Source organism: Leptodactylus fuscus, chromosome 3, assembly GCF_031893055.1.
Source record: "Leptodactylus fuscus isolate aLepFus1 chromosome 3, aLepFus1.hap2, whole genome shotgun sequence".
Lineage (NCBI taxonomy): Eukaryota > Metazoa > Chordata > Amphibia > Anura > Leptodactylidae > Leptodactylus > Leptodactylus fuscus.
In genome coordinates this window covers 23,926,425-23,943,271 of record NC_134267.1, presented here as the reverse complement: position 1 = coordinate 23,943,271, position 16,847 = coordinate 23,926,425, and the positions used below count along the sequence as shown (strand labels likewise).

The 16,847-nt window shown below is 42.4% G+C and overlaps 1 protein-coding gene across 5 annotated transcripts in view; it reads left to right on the top strand.

Annotated features, from left to right (window-relative positions):
* CLIP4 (CAP-Gly domain containing linker protein family member 4) overlaps positions 1 to 10,930 on the top strand; it is a 70,688-nt gene extending 59,758 nt beyond the window's left edge. For all 5 annotated transcript variants that reach the window (XM_075267224.1, XM_075267226.1, XM_075267227.1 and 2 more), the window contains exons 14-15: positions 332 to 407; positions 8,656 to 10,930. In XM_075267224.1, the coding sequence (XP_075123325.1) occupies positions 332 to 407; positions 8,656 to 8,980 (401 nt within the window). In that variant the 3' untranslated portion in view covers positions 8,981 to 10,930. The remainder of the gene's footprint in view (positions 1 to 331; positions 408 to 8,655) is intronic.
* Positions 10,931 to 16,847: the final 5,917 nt, after the last annotated feature.

Genomic DNA, 16,847 nt, shown 5'->3' with positions numbered 1-16,847 from the left:
GAGTTCTCCTTTTTGGACGATCCCTACTTCTTAGAAGGCAGTCTTGACCATGAGCTGATCTCAGTGTCCTCCTGCCGGACCCCAAGTGATCAGCTACAATAAAAATAAAATTGCAGTAAGGGATCAACTTCCCTGCAGCACCTCCACAGGGGAAATGAAGCATTACACAGGACAGTCCTCCAGATATGGAGACTCTCTTTGTGGCCAAAATATGAGGATTCTGAACAGAGAAACCCCCCCTTAACCCTACTGATTTTCCTAATAGGGTGTCACACAGTAGTACATGGTCTGACCTGCAGAGGTAAATCCGCCATCTTGTTTTTATATTTAGGATTCAAAAGAAGCCTCAGCTCTACGTCCACGTCAGCGTCCCAGAAAGACCTGGATCGGAGGCACTCGTTTGGCCGGTAAGATGTGAAAAAGAACTGTGGGTGGGGGTGGCTGCTCCATTAAAGGGGGTTTCTGCCCCAAATGTATTTTTGATACTGAAAGACTATCCTATAGATTTCAGTAAACTGATCCAGATACATTGGGGGAGTTTTTAGGGTCAGTTTTTCTGAAGTTGGTGTAATTTGCGGCACATTTATCGTCGCACGATGTTAGACAAATTAGATACATCTATAAGTCGGATACGTCTGTTCTGCAATGTTCCTCCATTTTGTGCTCCTCCCACTGACTGGCGGGAGTTTGAGACAGTTTTTGCGACTTTTTCAAAAAGTCCCGAATTTTCTGCACAAATAAGATTAAATAAAGTCACAAATCCCTTCTTTGTGACTTTTCTGTGCCAGAATTTTGTAGTGAAGGATTTTGTAAATCTGTCCCCACCCCCACCCCATCCCCACAAATCTCTATATTATATACCCACATACTGATACGTGGTCTCTATATCAGACACATTGAGGGAAGTGAAAGTTGTAATACATATATATTTATTTATTGCGCTGATTTAGCGTTTTTTGTGGGGTTATCCTGGGACCTGTTAGTTACAGAAGTGTTTTCGGAAATTTGGAGACCTAATCAGTGTATGAAGGATGGATGAGATGAGGCCTCGCAGGACCCTCTCACTACTGAAGCTGATAATTAGACAGCTATGAGAGCGCCGCGTCTACTCCCGTATTAACCCCTGAGAGTCACACAAAGTGTGCAAGATAATGAGTCCTGATAATTACCGTATATACTCAATTATAAGCATAGTTTTTCAGCACAATTGTTGTGCTGAAAAAGCCACCTCGGCTTATACTGGAGTCAAGCAAAAAAAAAAAAAATTTTATTTTATTTTTATTTTATTTTATTTTTTTTTGGGGGGGGGGGAGAGGATGGGGGTCTATGACCAACCGCAATAGTAATGTATAGAATCTCCCATAAAATAGTGAAGAAAAAAGAAGCTTTTAAAAAAAATATAATAAAAAAATAAAGTAAATAAAAGTTGTAAATCCCTCCTTTCCCTAGAATACATATAAAAGTAGAAAATGATGTGAAACACATACACATTAGGTATCCCTATGTCTGAGAGTGCCCGGTCTACTGGATATAGGGGATCTGCAGTGCTCCTGTTCCGTCGGGAAGGGGTTAATAGGAGCACTGCAGATCCCCTATAGTCAGCCAGACTGAATTCCAAGTGGGGGAAAAAAAAACTCAGTCCTCAAGCTCAGGGAAGGGGCAGACAGACAACCAAAACACCCCCTCCCCAGCACCCAGCAACTACTGCACCCAAAAACTCCAACCATTTTAATTTTTGAAATTTTCCAATAGCTGCTGCTTTCCCCCCCTCGGCTTATACTCGAGTCAATAAGTTTTCCCAGTTTTTTTGTGGTAAAATTAGGGGGGTCGGCTTATATTCGGGTCGGCTTATACTCGAGTATATATATAATTTACATCTCATAGAAATTTAGTTGTTGCTTAATTGGGACCCCTCTGCGTATTAACCCCTTAATGTCAACAGGTAGGTACAATGTACATGAAGGAACACCTCGTATCACCTTATCTTAGACTGCACTAGCAGAATAGTGAGCACAGCTCTGAAGTATAATACAGGATGTAACTCAGGATCAGTACAGGATAAGTAATGTAATGTATGTACATAGTGACTGCACCAGCAGAATAGTGAGTGCAGCTCTGGAGTATAATACAGGATGTAACTCAGGATCAGTACAGGATAAGTAATGTAATGTATGTACATAGTGACTGCACCAGCAGAATAGTGAGCGCAGCTCTGGAGTATAATACAGGATGTAACTCAGGATCAGTACAGGATAAGTAATGTAATGTATGTACACAGTGACTGTACCAGCAGAATAGTGAGTGCAGCTCTGGAGTATAATACAGGATATAACTCAGGATCAGTACAGGATAAGTAATGTAATGTATGTACACTGACTGCACCAGCAGAATAGTGAGCGCAGCTCTGGAGTATAATAAAGTATATACCATATGTATCTATCATACAGATATCTTGGTACATATAGGCCACATACACATTTATATATAAGTGATCAGTATTCATTACGCACACACAGTATGGCTGTATAATTATTTGCCCCCGCACATTAGTTATGTAGTGGCGGTGTCTTTGGCAGTGGTTTCGGGCTGGATTCTCTCTTTATGGGTCTCTCTCTGCTTTGCACTTGTGGACTCTGCATTTTTCCCCCATTCTTCAGCTTCTGTCAGGCTGTCGGGGGACTACAAGTGCTCAGATAGTGTCAAGGCTTTTCTTTTATTTCTTCCAGAGGTGAACGTACCCTTTAAATGTCTATTCCGGGGGGGCCCGTATATTGCAGCTACAGATGCAGCGCTGCTTTATGAGGAGAATCACGACCTTTACATTCAGCGCTGTATTTCCTCTGACCTCTCACAATGCCACGTGCTGCTGCACACGCTGACACGCTCTTCCTCCGCATTAACCAGACTGAACTACTTGGTTTGTGAATAGCATGCCAGTATTTTGGTGAAGACTGACACTCATTGCCACAACCCATGCAAGCACTGTTATGACAGCCAGTGGCTGACTCCTACTGGTGGGAGGTCAGACATGGCTGGTCATAGCACATTTATCTTCGCTGTTTCCGCAGCTCCCATTCACCTCTATTGAAAGGACATAGACCAGCGCCACTCGGCTGTTCCTGTAAGTCCTGCCCTAAGGGGCTGAATTTGAGATCAGTTATTCCTGCATGGGAATAGCCCTTTAATTTCCTCTAACACAGGATGCAGTGCCCCTTTAAAGGGAGGCCATGGTGCATTACAAAACGACTCCTAGCATTTGGTAGGGCACTTGCTCACTAGTCGACATTTACCTTTTTTTGCCCTGATATCTGGGATAAAAATCTTTCATGTAATATGCAAATTAGCTGTCAAGTGCATAAGGGGCGGTCCCATTCCTGGTAAGTGCTCTGGGTCTAGATCTGTGGCAGTTTAGGCAGTGGCATAGCGCAGCGCTCCTTGGCTGTTCCTGGAAGTCCCATTGTAGTGACTGAGACCTAGCAAGCAGCTGCCGAGATGGGAGTAACTGCTCCTAAGATGGCAATACCCCTTTAATTTCCTCAAAAATGCAGTGCCCCTTTAAATGGAGGTTATGTGTGGCGCCCACTGTGTGTAGATCTCACAGATGATGTTGGAGCGGGCAAGTGCTGTGACTCAGGTTCTGGTGGGAGAGGTTGGGCAGACCTGGCTGGCTAAGCCTGGGGCAGTTTTGTAGGGCAAAGCGACCTGATCCACTCCCTTTAAACGTTGCATTATGTAGCGCTGCGGCATAGAATAAACAGATGTTTGTGCAGTGTAGACTGAGCTGTTTTTTTTTTTATTTTTTCCTTTTCCGTCTGATACATAATGGATCAGCTTCACGTCGTTCTTTTATTCCACAGAGACCCCACGCACTTTCTTGATAATACGGTCGCCTGGTTAAGCGAATAGCCGAGCGTGTCACAAGCAGCGACATAAAAGCTGCTCCGCGTCGTCATCCCGGAGCGGCGCAGAGCAATAAACGCTCACAGCAGGGGCCACGTTTAATGATCGCCGACTCCACTCTGCCAGGGCTTTTAGCTTCACATAATGAATATGAGAACGTGACGATCCCCAAAAAATACAGCAAAACCCGGAGAGAAGCCACAAAGTGTTCTCCGCAGTCACCGAAACCTCAGAAATGTCTTTACTGCAGAATGATAGGAGGCCTGGTGTCACTAAAACATCGAAACCAACCAAACAGGATAAGGTCACCGTGATACCGAAAATGTAGGGAGGGACATCAGCCGAAAATCTGTAATGATCTGTGTGTATCATCAGGAATCGGAACCTATTGTCATACATAGGGGGCAGTATTATAGTAGTTATATTCTTGTACATAGGAGTAGTACTATAGTAGTTATATTCTTGTATATAGGGGGCAGTATTATAGTAGATATATTCTTGTATATAGGAGTAGTATCATAGTAGTTATATTCTTGTACATAGGAGCAGTATTATAGTAGTTATATTCTTGTACATAGGAGTAGTATTATAGTAGTTATATTCTTGTACATAGGAGTAGTATTATAGTAGTTATATTCTTGTACATAGGAGCAGTATTATAGTAGTTATATTCTTGTACATAGGAGTAGTATTATAGTAGTTATATTCTTGTACATAGGAGCAGTATTATAGTAGTTATATTCTTGTACATAGGAGGTAGTATTATAGTAGTTATATTCTTGTACATAGGAGCAGTATTATAGTAGTTATATTCTTGTACATAGGAGCAGTATTATAGTAGTTATATTCTTGTACATAGGAGCAGTATTATAGCAGTTATATTCTTGTACATAGGAGCAGTATTATAGTAGTTATATTCTTGTACATAGGAGCAGTATTATAGCAGTTATATTCTTGTACATAGGAGTAGTATTATAGCAGTTATATTCTTGTACATAGGAGTAGTATTATAGCAGTTATATTCTTGTACATAGGAGCAGTATTATAGTAGTTATATTCTTGTACATAGGAGCAGTATTATAGTAGTTATATTCTTGTACATAGGAGGTAGTATTATAGTAGTTATATTCTTGTACATAGGAGCAGTATTATAGCAGTTATATTCTTGTACATAGGAGCAGTATTATAGTAGTTATATTCTTGTACATAGGAGCAGTATTATAGTAGTTATATTCTTGTACATAGGAGTAGTATTATAGTAGTTATTAGAGATGAGCGAACACTAAAATGTTCGAGGTTCGAAATTCGAATCAAACAGCCGCTCACTGTTCGAGTGTTCGAACAGGTTTCGAACCCCATTATAGTCTATGGGGAACATATACTCGTTAAGGGGGAAACCCAAATCCGTGTCTGGAGGGTCACCAAGTCCACTATGACACCCCAGGAAATGATACCAACACCCTGGAATGACACTGGGACAGCAGGGGAAGCATGTCTGGGGGCATAAAAGTCACTTTATTTAATGGAAATCCCTGTCAGCTTGCGATTTTCGCAAGCTAACTTTTCCCCATAGGAATGCATTGGACAGCGCTGATTGGCCAGAGTACGGAATTTGACCAATCAGCGCTGGCTCTGCTGGAGGAGGCGGAGTCTAAGATCGCTCCACACCAGTCTCCATTCAGGTCCGACCTTAGACCCCGCCTCCTCCGGCAGAGCCAGCGCTGATTGGCCGAAGGCTGGCCAATGCATTCCTATGGGAATGCAGAGACTTAGCAGTGCTGAGCCAGTTCTGCTCAACTACACCGTGTGCCGAGTGTGCACACTTGGCTCTGCTACATCTGATGTAGCAGAGCTTCTACTGCAGAGACTTAGCAGTGCTGAGCCAGTTCTGCTCAACTACACCGTGTGCTGGTCAGCCCATCTGATATAGCAGAGCCGAGTGTGCACTGCTAAGTCTCTGCATTCCCATAGGAATGCATTGGCCAGCCTTCGGCCAATCAGCGCTGGCTCTGCCGGAGGAGGCGGAGTCTAAGTTCGGACATGAATGGAGACTGGTGTGGAGCGATCTTAGACTCCGCCTCCTCCAGCAGAGCCAGCGCTGATTGGTCGAGTTCCGTACTCTGGTCAATCAGCGCTGTCCAATGCATTCCTATGGGAAAAAGTTTATGTCACAAAAATCACAATTACACACCCGATAGAGCCCCAAAAAGTTATTTTTAATAACATTCCTACCTAAATAAAGGTTTCCCCTAGCTATCCCTGCCTGTACATCTATCCCTGTCTCTTAGTCACAAAGTTCACATTCTCATATAACCCGGATTTGAAATCCACTATTCGTCTAAAATGGAGGTCACCTGATTTCGGCAGCCAATGACTTTTTCTGATTTTTTTCGATGCCTCCGGTGTCGTAGTTCCTGTCCCACCTCCCCTGCGCTGTTATTGATGCAAAAAAGCGCCAGGGAAGGTGGGAGGGGAATCGAATTTTTTTGGAGTTCGAATCGAACATCTCGAACAGCCTGATATCCGTCGAACATGTGTTCGATAGAACACTGTTCGCTCATCTCTAGTAGTTATATTCTTTTAGAAAAAATAGAGAAGTAGCTCACCTATCTTCTGTTCATTTATCCTCCTGTGGTGCACGACCCTGTTCTCCTTGACCTCCTGGAGCAAAACGATGAGAAAAAATTCTAAAAAGGATTCAAACAAAGTTTGAAGGATCTGCAGCTCAGAGGAGGTTAAAACTCAAAAAAAACTTTATTTCATACTTTTAAAAGGACTCACCCCAAGTGGGTGAATACATTCAGAGGTTTAACAACAGAACATAGTGAGAAAAAGATAGAAAAAATGTGAAAATAAAACCAAAACCGCTGACGCGTTTCGGGACAGATTTTTAATGTCCCTTAATCATAGCGGAGGCTGTATTCCGCTATGATTAAGGGACATTAAAAATCTGTCCCGAAACGCGTCAGCGGTTTTGGTTTTATTTTCACATTTTTTCTATCTTTTTCTCACTATGTTCTGTTGTTAAACCTCTGAATGTATTCACCCACTTGGGGTGAGTCCTTTTAAAAGTATGAAATAAAGTTTTTTTTGAGTTTTAACCTCCTCTGAGCTGCAGATCCTTCAAACTTTGTTTGAATCCTTTTTGGAATTTTTTCTCATAGTTATATTCTTGTACATATGAGCAGTATTATAGTAGTTATATTCTTGTACATAGGAGCAGTATTATAGTAGTTATATTCTTGTACATAGGAGGTAGTATTATAGTAGTTATATTCTAGTACATAGGAGCAGTATTATAGTAGTTATATTCTTGTACATAGGAGTAGTATTATAGTAGTTATATTATTATACGTAGGAGTAGTATTATAGTAGTTATATTCTTGTACATAGGAGGTAGTATTATAGTAGTTATATTCTTTTACATAGGAGGCAGTATTATAGTAGTTATATTCTTGTACATAGGAGCAGTATTATAGTAGTTATATTCTTGTACATAGGAGTAGTATTATAGTAGTTATATTCTTGTACATAGGAGCAGTATTATACTAGTTATATTCTTGTACATAGGAATAGTATTATAGTAGTTATATTCTTGTACATAGGAGCAGTATTATAGTAGTTATAGTCTTGTACATAGGAGTAGTATTATAGTAGTTATATTCTTGTACATAGGAGTAGTATTATAGTAGTTATATTCCTGTACATAGGAGCAGTATTATAGTAGTTATATTCTTGTACGTAGGAGCAGTATTATAGTAGTTATATTCTTGTACGTAGGAACAGTATTATAGTAGTTATATTCTTGTACATAGGAACAGTATTATAGTAGTTATAGTCTTGTACATAGGAGTAGTATTATAGTAGTTATATTCTTGTACATAGGAATAGTATTATAGTAGTTATATTCTTGTACATAGGAGCAGTATTATAGTAGTTATATCCTTGTACATAGGAGCAGTATTATAGTAGTTATATTCATGTACATAGGAGCAGTATTATAGTAGTTATATTCTTGTACATAGGAACAGTATTATAGTAGTTATATTCCTGTACATAGGAGCAGTATTATAGTAGTTATATTCTTGTATATAGGAGCAGTATTATAGTAGTTATATTCTTGTACATAGGAGGTAGTATTATAGTAGTTATATTCTTGTATATAGGAGCAGTATTATAGTAGTTATATTCTTGTACATAGGAGGGAGTATTATAGTAGTTATATTCTTGTACATAGGAGGTAGTATTATAGTAGTTATATTCTTGTACATAGGAGGTAGTATTATAGTAGTTATATTCTTGTACATAGGAGCAGTATTATAGTAGTTATATTCTTGTACATAGGAGGCAGTATTATAGTAGTTATATTCTTGTACATAGGAGGCAGTATTATAGTAGTTATATTCTTGTACATAGGGAGCAGTATTATAGTAGTTATATTCTTGTACATAGGAGGTAGTATTATAGTAGTTATATTCTTGTACATAGGAGTAGTATTATAGTAGTTATATTCTTGTACATAGGAGTAGTATTATAGTAGTTATATTCTTCTACATAGGTGGCAGTATTATAGTAGTTACATTTTTGTATTCAGCGTGCATTTCCTTTCCCACTCTTTTTGGATGATCATATAAAGCGTCCTGGGGGTTGCCGTTTGGCACCATCCTCTCTGGGTATATATATGATATGTAATTGCTGCTCAGATGTTGGGATTGATATTACTGTAATTATGTTTTCTTCCTCTCCTATGGACAGGCACAGGAAGCCAGCTCTCCGCCGCAGTTGGAGCAGCACCAGTTCCACCAGCACCAGTGATGGGGGTGTGAAACTCCACAAAGGCTCCCAGGTCCTGCTGACCAGCTCCAATGAAATTGCTGTCATACGGTATATTGGTCCCACAGACTTTGCCCCCGGTGTATGGTTAGGACTTGAGCTTCGCTCCGCCAAGGGAAAGAATGACGGAACAGTCGGCGACAAGAGATACTTCCACTGCAAGCCAAACCACGGCATCCTAGTCAGACCCGGGAGAGTAACCTACAGGGGGATCAATGGATCCAAACTTGTGGATGAGATCTGCTGACCCCAGTCCTTGCAGATTTTTTTGGAATGGACTTCATTTGTTGGGAGTTTTGGGCTTCATCTAAATGTTTTTGGTTCTGTCTTTCTATTGTCTGATTTCTGTTTAACATTCTTCCTTATATTTGTCTGTTAATGGGAATGTAACCATAATTGGGAATCCCCCCTCCCCTTCCCCAAGATCCTCATTGGTTTGGCTGGTATCCCAGTCCACCTTTACTTGCATTGGTCCCATGCTGGACAGATGTGATGATCCTTCAAGGTAGTCATGGTACTTGGTCATGTGGGCTATAGGGAGGGATGGCTGTATATTTTCAGAAAAGTGGGTCACTTAAAGGGACACTCCACTATTGTTTCTTCTGGTCGTGGTCATAGCCTGTGAACTAGGTTTAAGAGAATCACTGAAAGAGGATCTTTCACCACCTTCAACTCTTGTCATCCTTTGATAGGTGCCATTACACTGATTTCATCACAGTGCCCGAATCGGCCCCCACTGTTACTGAGCAACCAGTGCAGGAGGTTTTGGTGCCTGATGTCCAGTGGGTGGTGTCAGACAGGAGCAGGCAATGATGCAAGACTCAATACTCAGACACCATCCACCTCTGGTTGGTACTCTGAGTCATTGCACCTTGCCTGCTCCTTCCTGACTCCACCCACTGGACATTAGGGAGTCTAGTTACCAAATCAGGCATCAAAACCAACTACACGGATTGCTCAGGAATGGTGAGGACCAGAGAGAAAATCCCAACTGCTTTGCAGTCAGGGGGGGGGGGGGGGCATATTTAACCCTTAATGGTCTATCATACACCGCTACCATAGACATATCATTATGATAGACACCATGATAGTATTTAAGGGTTAAGGATGAAAAGAGGTTGTTAAAGGTCCTCCTTAAAGGGGTTGCCTATTTTCTCACCCTTCAGGATCATCTTCTCTTGGCCAGAGTGTAGAGTGGATACAAAGAGTGCCTCTCGCTCTGGAGGGCCTGTCCTGTTTTGGGAATTGCTATGAATGTTTTGTTGACTGGGAGTTCAGTCAGCGTCTCAGCTCCCCCTAGTGGTGTCTGCAGGGAGCCTGAATTATTTGATTTCAGAGGGTTTGGAGCTCTGTATCAGGAATGACCCTGTGACTGATATAAAACAAAGCTTCACGAAATTGATCAAATCAGAATTGAACCTAAAAGTGACATTCACTTTACGGCATGCTGCAAATCTTCACCCTCAGCTGAAAACTGGCAGAAATCTTATGTATGTATATCACTATTTGCGGTGCAGTAGTGGGCAGCGGGCAGTATGCGGAAACGTACACTGAGCTATACAGAAGCACTTTTAAAGCGAATGCACTTTTTCATATAACCGGTGAATAAATTATTTATCTATATTTGGGGGGTTTCTTTCACTTTTGCTACCCTAACACTTAGCAGCAGCTTTTGGGGTGCTTTGTGTTGTGTCAAACTTGTTGTTTCGGGAGCTGTAGTAATATAAGACTCAGGTCATAGGGGTATTGAGGCTTGAGGCACAGCTTGTCTTATGCCTCATCCATGTGATCGTTGGGTTCATAGGCAGGACAAGAACCTGTGAACGGAGGGGGCATCTTTCTAGGAATGTATTTAAATGGGTTGTACAGATTTGGAATAACATGGTGTCTTTCTTTCAGAAACTGCGCCACCTCTGTCCACTGGTTGTGCATGGTACTGCAGCTCAGCCTCATTCACTTCAATACAGTGCAGCTGCAATACCAGACACAAACTGTAGACAGGTGAGGCGCTGTTCTGGAACAAAGTAGTGATGTCTTTTATACTCCTGTACTGTACGCCTTTATAGCGCTGCTCCACTTTCAGATCTATATATAACGTGGAGTCTTTTTGCAAATGTTTTACCTTCTATTGATCTTACTTTTCTTGTCTTTTGTAATATTGTTTTACATTATAAAAATTGAAATACAATATTAAGCAGTTTGGAGATAAGTTTGCTTGATCTTGCACTGTACTCCATTCCCAGCCTGAGCTCCATTCACATTTTTAGTGGCTAGTAGTTTAAGGTGGATCTTTACACCCCTTCTCCAACTCCAGCCCTTCTCATACTTATAGCTCCCCCTTGAGTGATTCTGGGGCAGATGGAATTTTTTCTTTAGCCCCCACTGTTCCTGAGCAATCAGTGTAGTTAATTTTAGTGCCTGATATCCCAACTTAACTCCCTAATATCAAGTGGGTGATGTTAGGCAGCAGCAAGGGGGCGTGACTCGGAGCTCTGACACTGTCCACCTCTGATTGGTCATCTGAGTTATGCCTCCCTTACTGTTTCAGAGCTCTGAGTCACGCCCCCGTTGCTCCTGCCTTATACCACCCTCTTGACCAGACCTTGGCAATGTGCGGCCCGTGGGCCACATCCGGCCCTCTGACTGCTTCTATCCGACCCGCATAGCTAGTGGAAGGTTTTTGAAGGACCTGTGATGATGTCATCACAGCCTATCACCAGGATAGGCTATGACTCGTTAGTGGGCGGAGCCACATGGGACTGTGTGCTTTCTGCAAGCTGCCGGCAATGGGGGCTGCTGGATGATAAAGAGAGAAGAGACAACATGTGTGAGCAAGAGGGGAGGGGGGCAGTTAAACTTAATGCACATGGAGGGGGGACATGAAACTAGGGGGCAGATGGAGGACAGATGGAGGACGATATTAAACTGGGGCAGCTGGAAGAGGATATTAAACCATGGGGGGTAGCTGGAGGGGGCCATGTCTGCCTCTAGTTGCCCCCAGTTTAATGTCACCCTCCAGCTGCCCCAGTTTAATGTCCCCTACTGTGGGACATTTGGAGGAAAACGTTATAATATGGGGGTGTATAATGTTAGGGTGACGTAGGAGGATTTTACTTTGTGGGGCACATGGAAAAATTATTTAGAATGGGCGGAGTCAGCATAGAAGTGGGTGGAGCTAAATTTGCCACGACTCGCACAGCCCTCTAGAACCGTTACAATTTCTCATGTGGCCCCATGGGAAAATTAATTGCCCACCCCTGCTCTTGACATTAGAGAGTCAAGTTCAGGAACCAAAACTAACAGCACCGATTGCTCAGGAACAACGGGAGCTAGAGAAAAAATTCCAACTGCATCGGAATGCGTAATAGGACGGCTATTAATGGATGAAAACGACTCTTGGTGGTGAAAGGTCCTTTTTAAAAGCACGGTGCTGGCAGTGGGCCAACAAGAAGTGGATTACATTAAAACCCCAAAGGTAGCCAGTGCAGCTTTGGATGTGACTGGAGTACGTCCTTTTTCTCTGAGCTGTTTTGCAATCACATTGTCTTCAGTGGACCTTGAAGTAAGAAGTGATCTATAAGTGTAGTTCTTCATTCAAGAAGACTCCAGCCCTTCCTGCAGTTACCGCTCATCAAGTGATTTCCTCTCCTGGCCTGATTGCGTTTCGCCATTTTTCCGGTGTTGATTGCGGGCACGGAGATCTTCTGCATAACTCTACAAGAAGCCCACTGGAAAACTAAAGTAAATATATACATATATATTTTTAACCGATATCTTCTATTTAAGAAAAGTTATGAGCCAGCTTTCCCAGAGCCCTGAAAGGAAAACATCCCTGATTAAGCTGATACTGAAGCAGGGCATGTATTACCCTCTGTTCAGGCTGATTTACTGTTCAGGGCTATAGAAATGCGTGGTGGCAACCCTTGTGGATCTGCTAACGGTGGCCGTATTGGACATCACCCAGCTTTACTAGATGCAAATGCTTAAAGGGATTCTACCATTAAACTACCTTTTTTTTTTTCTAATGAACACATCGGAATAGCCTTAAGAAAGGCTATTTGTCTCCTACCTTTAGACGTGGTCTCCACCGCGACGTTCCGTAAAAATACTGGTTTTAACCGGTATGCAAATGAGCTCTCCGCAGCAATGAGGGCGGGCCCCAGCGCTGAAAGTCTGTTGAGCGCATCCCCATTGCTGTCCGAGAGCTCTTTCCTGCGCCGCCTCCTTGTTCTGCAGCAACTCTGCCTCTTCTGGCTTCTCTTGCTCTTGTAGTTCTATACAGGAGCCTAGAGAGGCCACCCCAAAATGGCCACCGGCTCCTGTATTGAACTGCAAGAGCGGATATCCAAAAATGGACGCCGGCCATTTTTGGGTAGCCGCTCTTGCAGTTCAATACAGGAGCCGGCCGGTGGCCATTTTTGGGTAGCCGCTCTTGCAGTTCAATACAGGAGCCGGCCGGGGGCCATTTTGGGGTGGCCTCTCTATGCTCCTGTTTAGAACTGCAAGAGAAGCCAGAAGAGGCGGAGTTGCTGCAGAACAAGGAGGCGGCGCAGGAAAGAGCTCTCGGGCAGCAATGGGGATGCGCTCATCGGCCTTTCAGCGCTGGGGCCCGCCCTCATTGCTGCGGAGAGCTCATTTGCATACCGGTTAAAACCGGTATTTCTACGGAACGGCGCGGCGGAGACCACGTCTAAAGGTAGGAGACGAATAGCCTTTCTTAAGGCTATTCCGATGTGGTAATTAGAAAAAAAAAGTAGTTTAATGGTAGAATGCCTTTAACCACTGAGATGGTGACACCGGCAGACGGTATTTCGCTGTCTTTACCGTCTCAGACGTTTCTTCTCCAGACCAGCCTAATATATTCCCTGGCTCACTCTCTTCAGTCACCACATATAAAGCTGACATCCCGTCCTGTCTTTTCTGCGACATGGAGTGTCCGAGAAGTGAGAAGGTCAGGCGGTGCCGTCTGGATTTTAATATCACAGCCGCATGTTTACTAAGGCAGCAGATTTATCGTGTTGTTCTAAGAGGGTGCGGAGAATATTTAGGTGACTTAGTGCTGCGGATCGGCATGGACAACCGTGACTGACTTAAAGGGTATGAATATTTTTGCAAACAATTTATATAGTCCGCCAGTGCATACAAATTAAGAAATGAAACCGCTTTGCAAATCGTCCTGCGTAAATATATTTGACCGTTTTTTTTGTGTTTGCAGCTCCAATACAGATACTGTCACCGTTGTCACAGACTACAGACACTCCCTGGCTCTGCAGTCCGGTTCTTATGTCCTCTCTGAATGTGAATATTTTTGCAAACAATTTTTAGATTGTTGTAGAGCATTTGCAAATAGTCTTAATTTAATACATTACACCAATTTTGGTGCACAGCTCCTATGCAGATGTATGTGTCGCTGGTTACAGACTACAAACAATCCCTGGGTGTAGTCTGATCCTACTGGCGTCACCTCTTGTCGGATGGGACTGTAGGATCAACCTGTGCATGGTTTATTTGCCATCCTAGAGATACACAAGTGATAGATGACTGGGTGGGGATCACATGACCAGCCCGCCATCTTTCTATGGCAGTAGTCACTGACACAAGGAATATTGGACTATGAGACAATGAAACGGAGCGGCAATAGGTAAGATGTGATCAGTGTAGAGCGTTTATTGATCTCCATGCGCAGACATGTAACACGCAAATACAATACAAATACAGGAATGGATACAAAATACGTAGAGAATGCTACAGTCCTATATATAATATTGTACAGAGATTCCACGTCATTATATATTATCCCTGATGTGGGCAGCCCCATAGAAAGAATGTTGCATAAATTGCTTTATATTAAGCAGATATCCTCAAAGCTTCTGTACAGAGTGACAGGATGGAAGTGCGGCTTGTTCATGGGTCTGTGAGGTCACGTTATACTACATTATAGTACACTGCAAGGACTAGAGAATGGGAACTTTTTGGTACCTGGTAACATGGAATAGACAATGTATAATATACGGAAGATACTTAAAGGGTATGTTCACCTATGAACAGCATTATACAGGTTACATATAGAGACGATCTACATACAGAGTCAATTTACTTAACTTTAACTTGCCCTGTATTATAACATTACTTGTCCTTTATTATACTCCAGAGCTGCGCTCACTATTCTGCTGGTACAGTCACTGTGTACATACATTACATTACTTATCCTGTACTGATCCTGAGTTACATCCTGTATTATACTCCAGAGCTGCGCTCACTATTCTGCTGGTGCAGTCACTGTGTACATACATTACATTACTTATCCTGTACTGATCCTGAGTTATATCCTGTATTATACTCCAGAGCTACACTCACTATTCTGCTGGTGCAGTCACTGTGTACATACAATACATTACTTATCCTGTACTGATCCTGAGTTATATCCTGTATTATACTCCAGAGCTACACTCACTATTCTGCTGGTGCAGTCACTGTGTACATACAATACATTACTTATCCTGTACTGATCCTTAGTTACATCTTGTATTATACTCCAGAGCTGCACTCACTATTCTGCTGGTACAGTCACGGTGTACATACATTACATTACTTATCTTGTACTGATCCTGAGTTACATCCTGTATTATACTCCAGAGCTGCGCTCACTATTCTGCTGGTACAGTCACTGTGTACATACATTACATTACTTATCCTGTACTGATCCTGAGTTACATCCTGTATTATACTCCAGAGCTGTGCTCACTATTCTGCTGGTACAGTCACTGTGTACATACATTACATTATTGATCCTGAGTTACATCCTGTATGCATGCACAATGTGACTGTACCAGCAGAATAGTGAGCGCAGCTCTGGTGTATAATACAGGATGTAACTCAGGATCAGTACAGGATAAGTAATGTAATGTATGTACACAGTGACTGCACCAGCAGAATAGTGAGCGCAGCTCTGGAGTATAATACAGGATGTAACTCAGGATCAGTACAGGATAAGTAATGTAATGTATGTACACAGTGACTGTACCAGCAGAATAGTGAGCGCAGCTCTGGAGTATAATACAGGATGTAACTCAGGATCAGTACAGGATAAGTAATGTATGTACACAGTGACTGCACCAGCAGATTAGTGAGCGCAGCTCTGGAGTATAATACAGGATGTAACTCAGGATCAGTACAGGATAAGTAATGTATGTACACAGTGACTGCACCAGCAGATTAGTGAGCGCAGCTCTGGAGTATAATACAGGATATATATCAGGGACACATTAACATTCTAGTTCTAGTACATTTTCTTGTGGTTATTTGCCCCACCTGCTGTTTGGAGTATAATAAGAACCAGGTAATGTGTTTAGCACTCCGGCCTATAAGGATGTTATAAACTGTTCCATTGATAAACATGTACCAAGTTATTGGAAACCAGTGACAATCAGGAAAAGTAAGCCCCGCCTCCTGTGAGGACGTAGGTCCCTTGTAATGTCCTATTGCAGGGTGTATTATGCTTTTTCTAGGGTTAGAGACCGGACTGTTTATACTGTATACATCAGACCCCATCAGTTTTGGAGACAGATCCTAGATTCCCCCTTCAGTAAGTGGAGACAAGGAAATTAAAGGAAATGATTTCAAAGGTTGTCTTTGTAGACCTTCCTCCCTGCTTGCTAATGGTTTCCATAGTTTTCTCTTTAAACCCCACTTCATACTTGCTTATAGTTTCCAAAGCTGTATCTATAACGCCACCTGCAAGCTTGCTTGTGGTTTCTAATACTACCTCTGTAGACCATCCTCAGTGCTACTCCTGGTTTATGATACTCTCTTTTTAGACCTTCCTCCATGATTGCTCATGGTCTCCAATGCTGTCTCTGTTGTTTCGCCCCCATGCTTATATATGATGTCTAATCCTACCTCTGTAGACCGTCCTCCATGGTTACTCATGGTCTATGATACTCTCTCTGTAGACCGTCCTCCATGGTTTCTCATGGTCTCTATTACTGTCTCTGTAGACCCCGCTTACTACTTGCCAATGGTTTCTAACCCCGTTTCTGTAGACCTTTCCCCATGCTTGCTCTTGATTTTCAAGGTTCTCTTGTAGACTGTCCTCCGAGCTTACGTATGGTTTG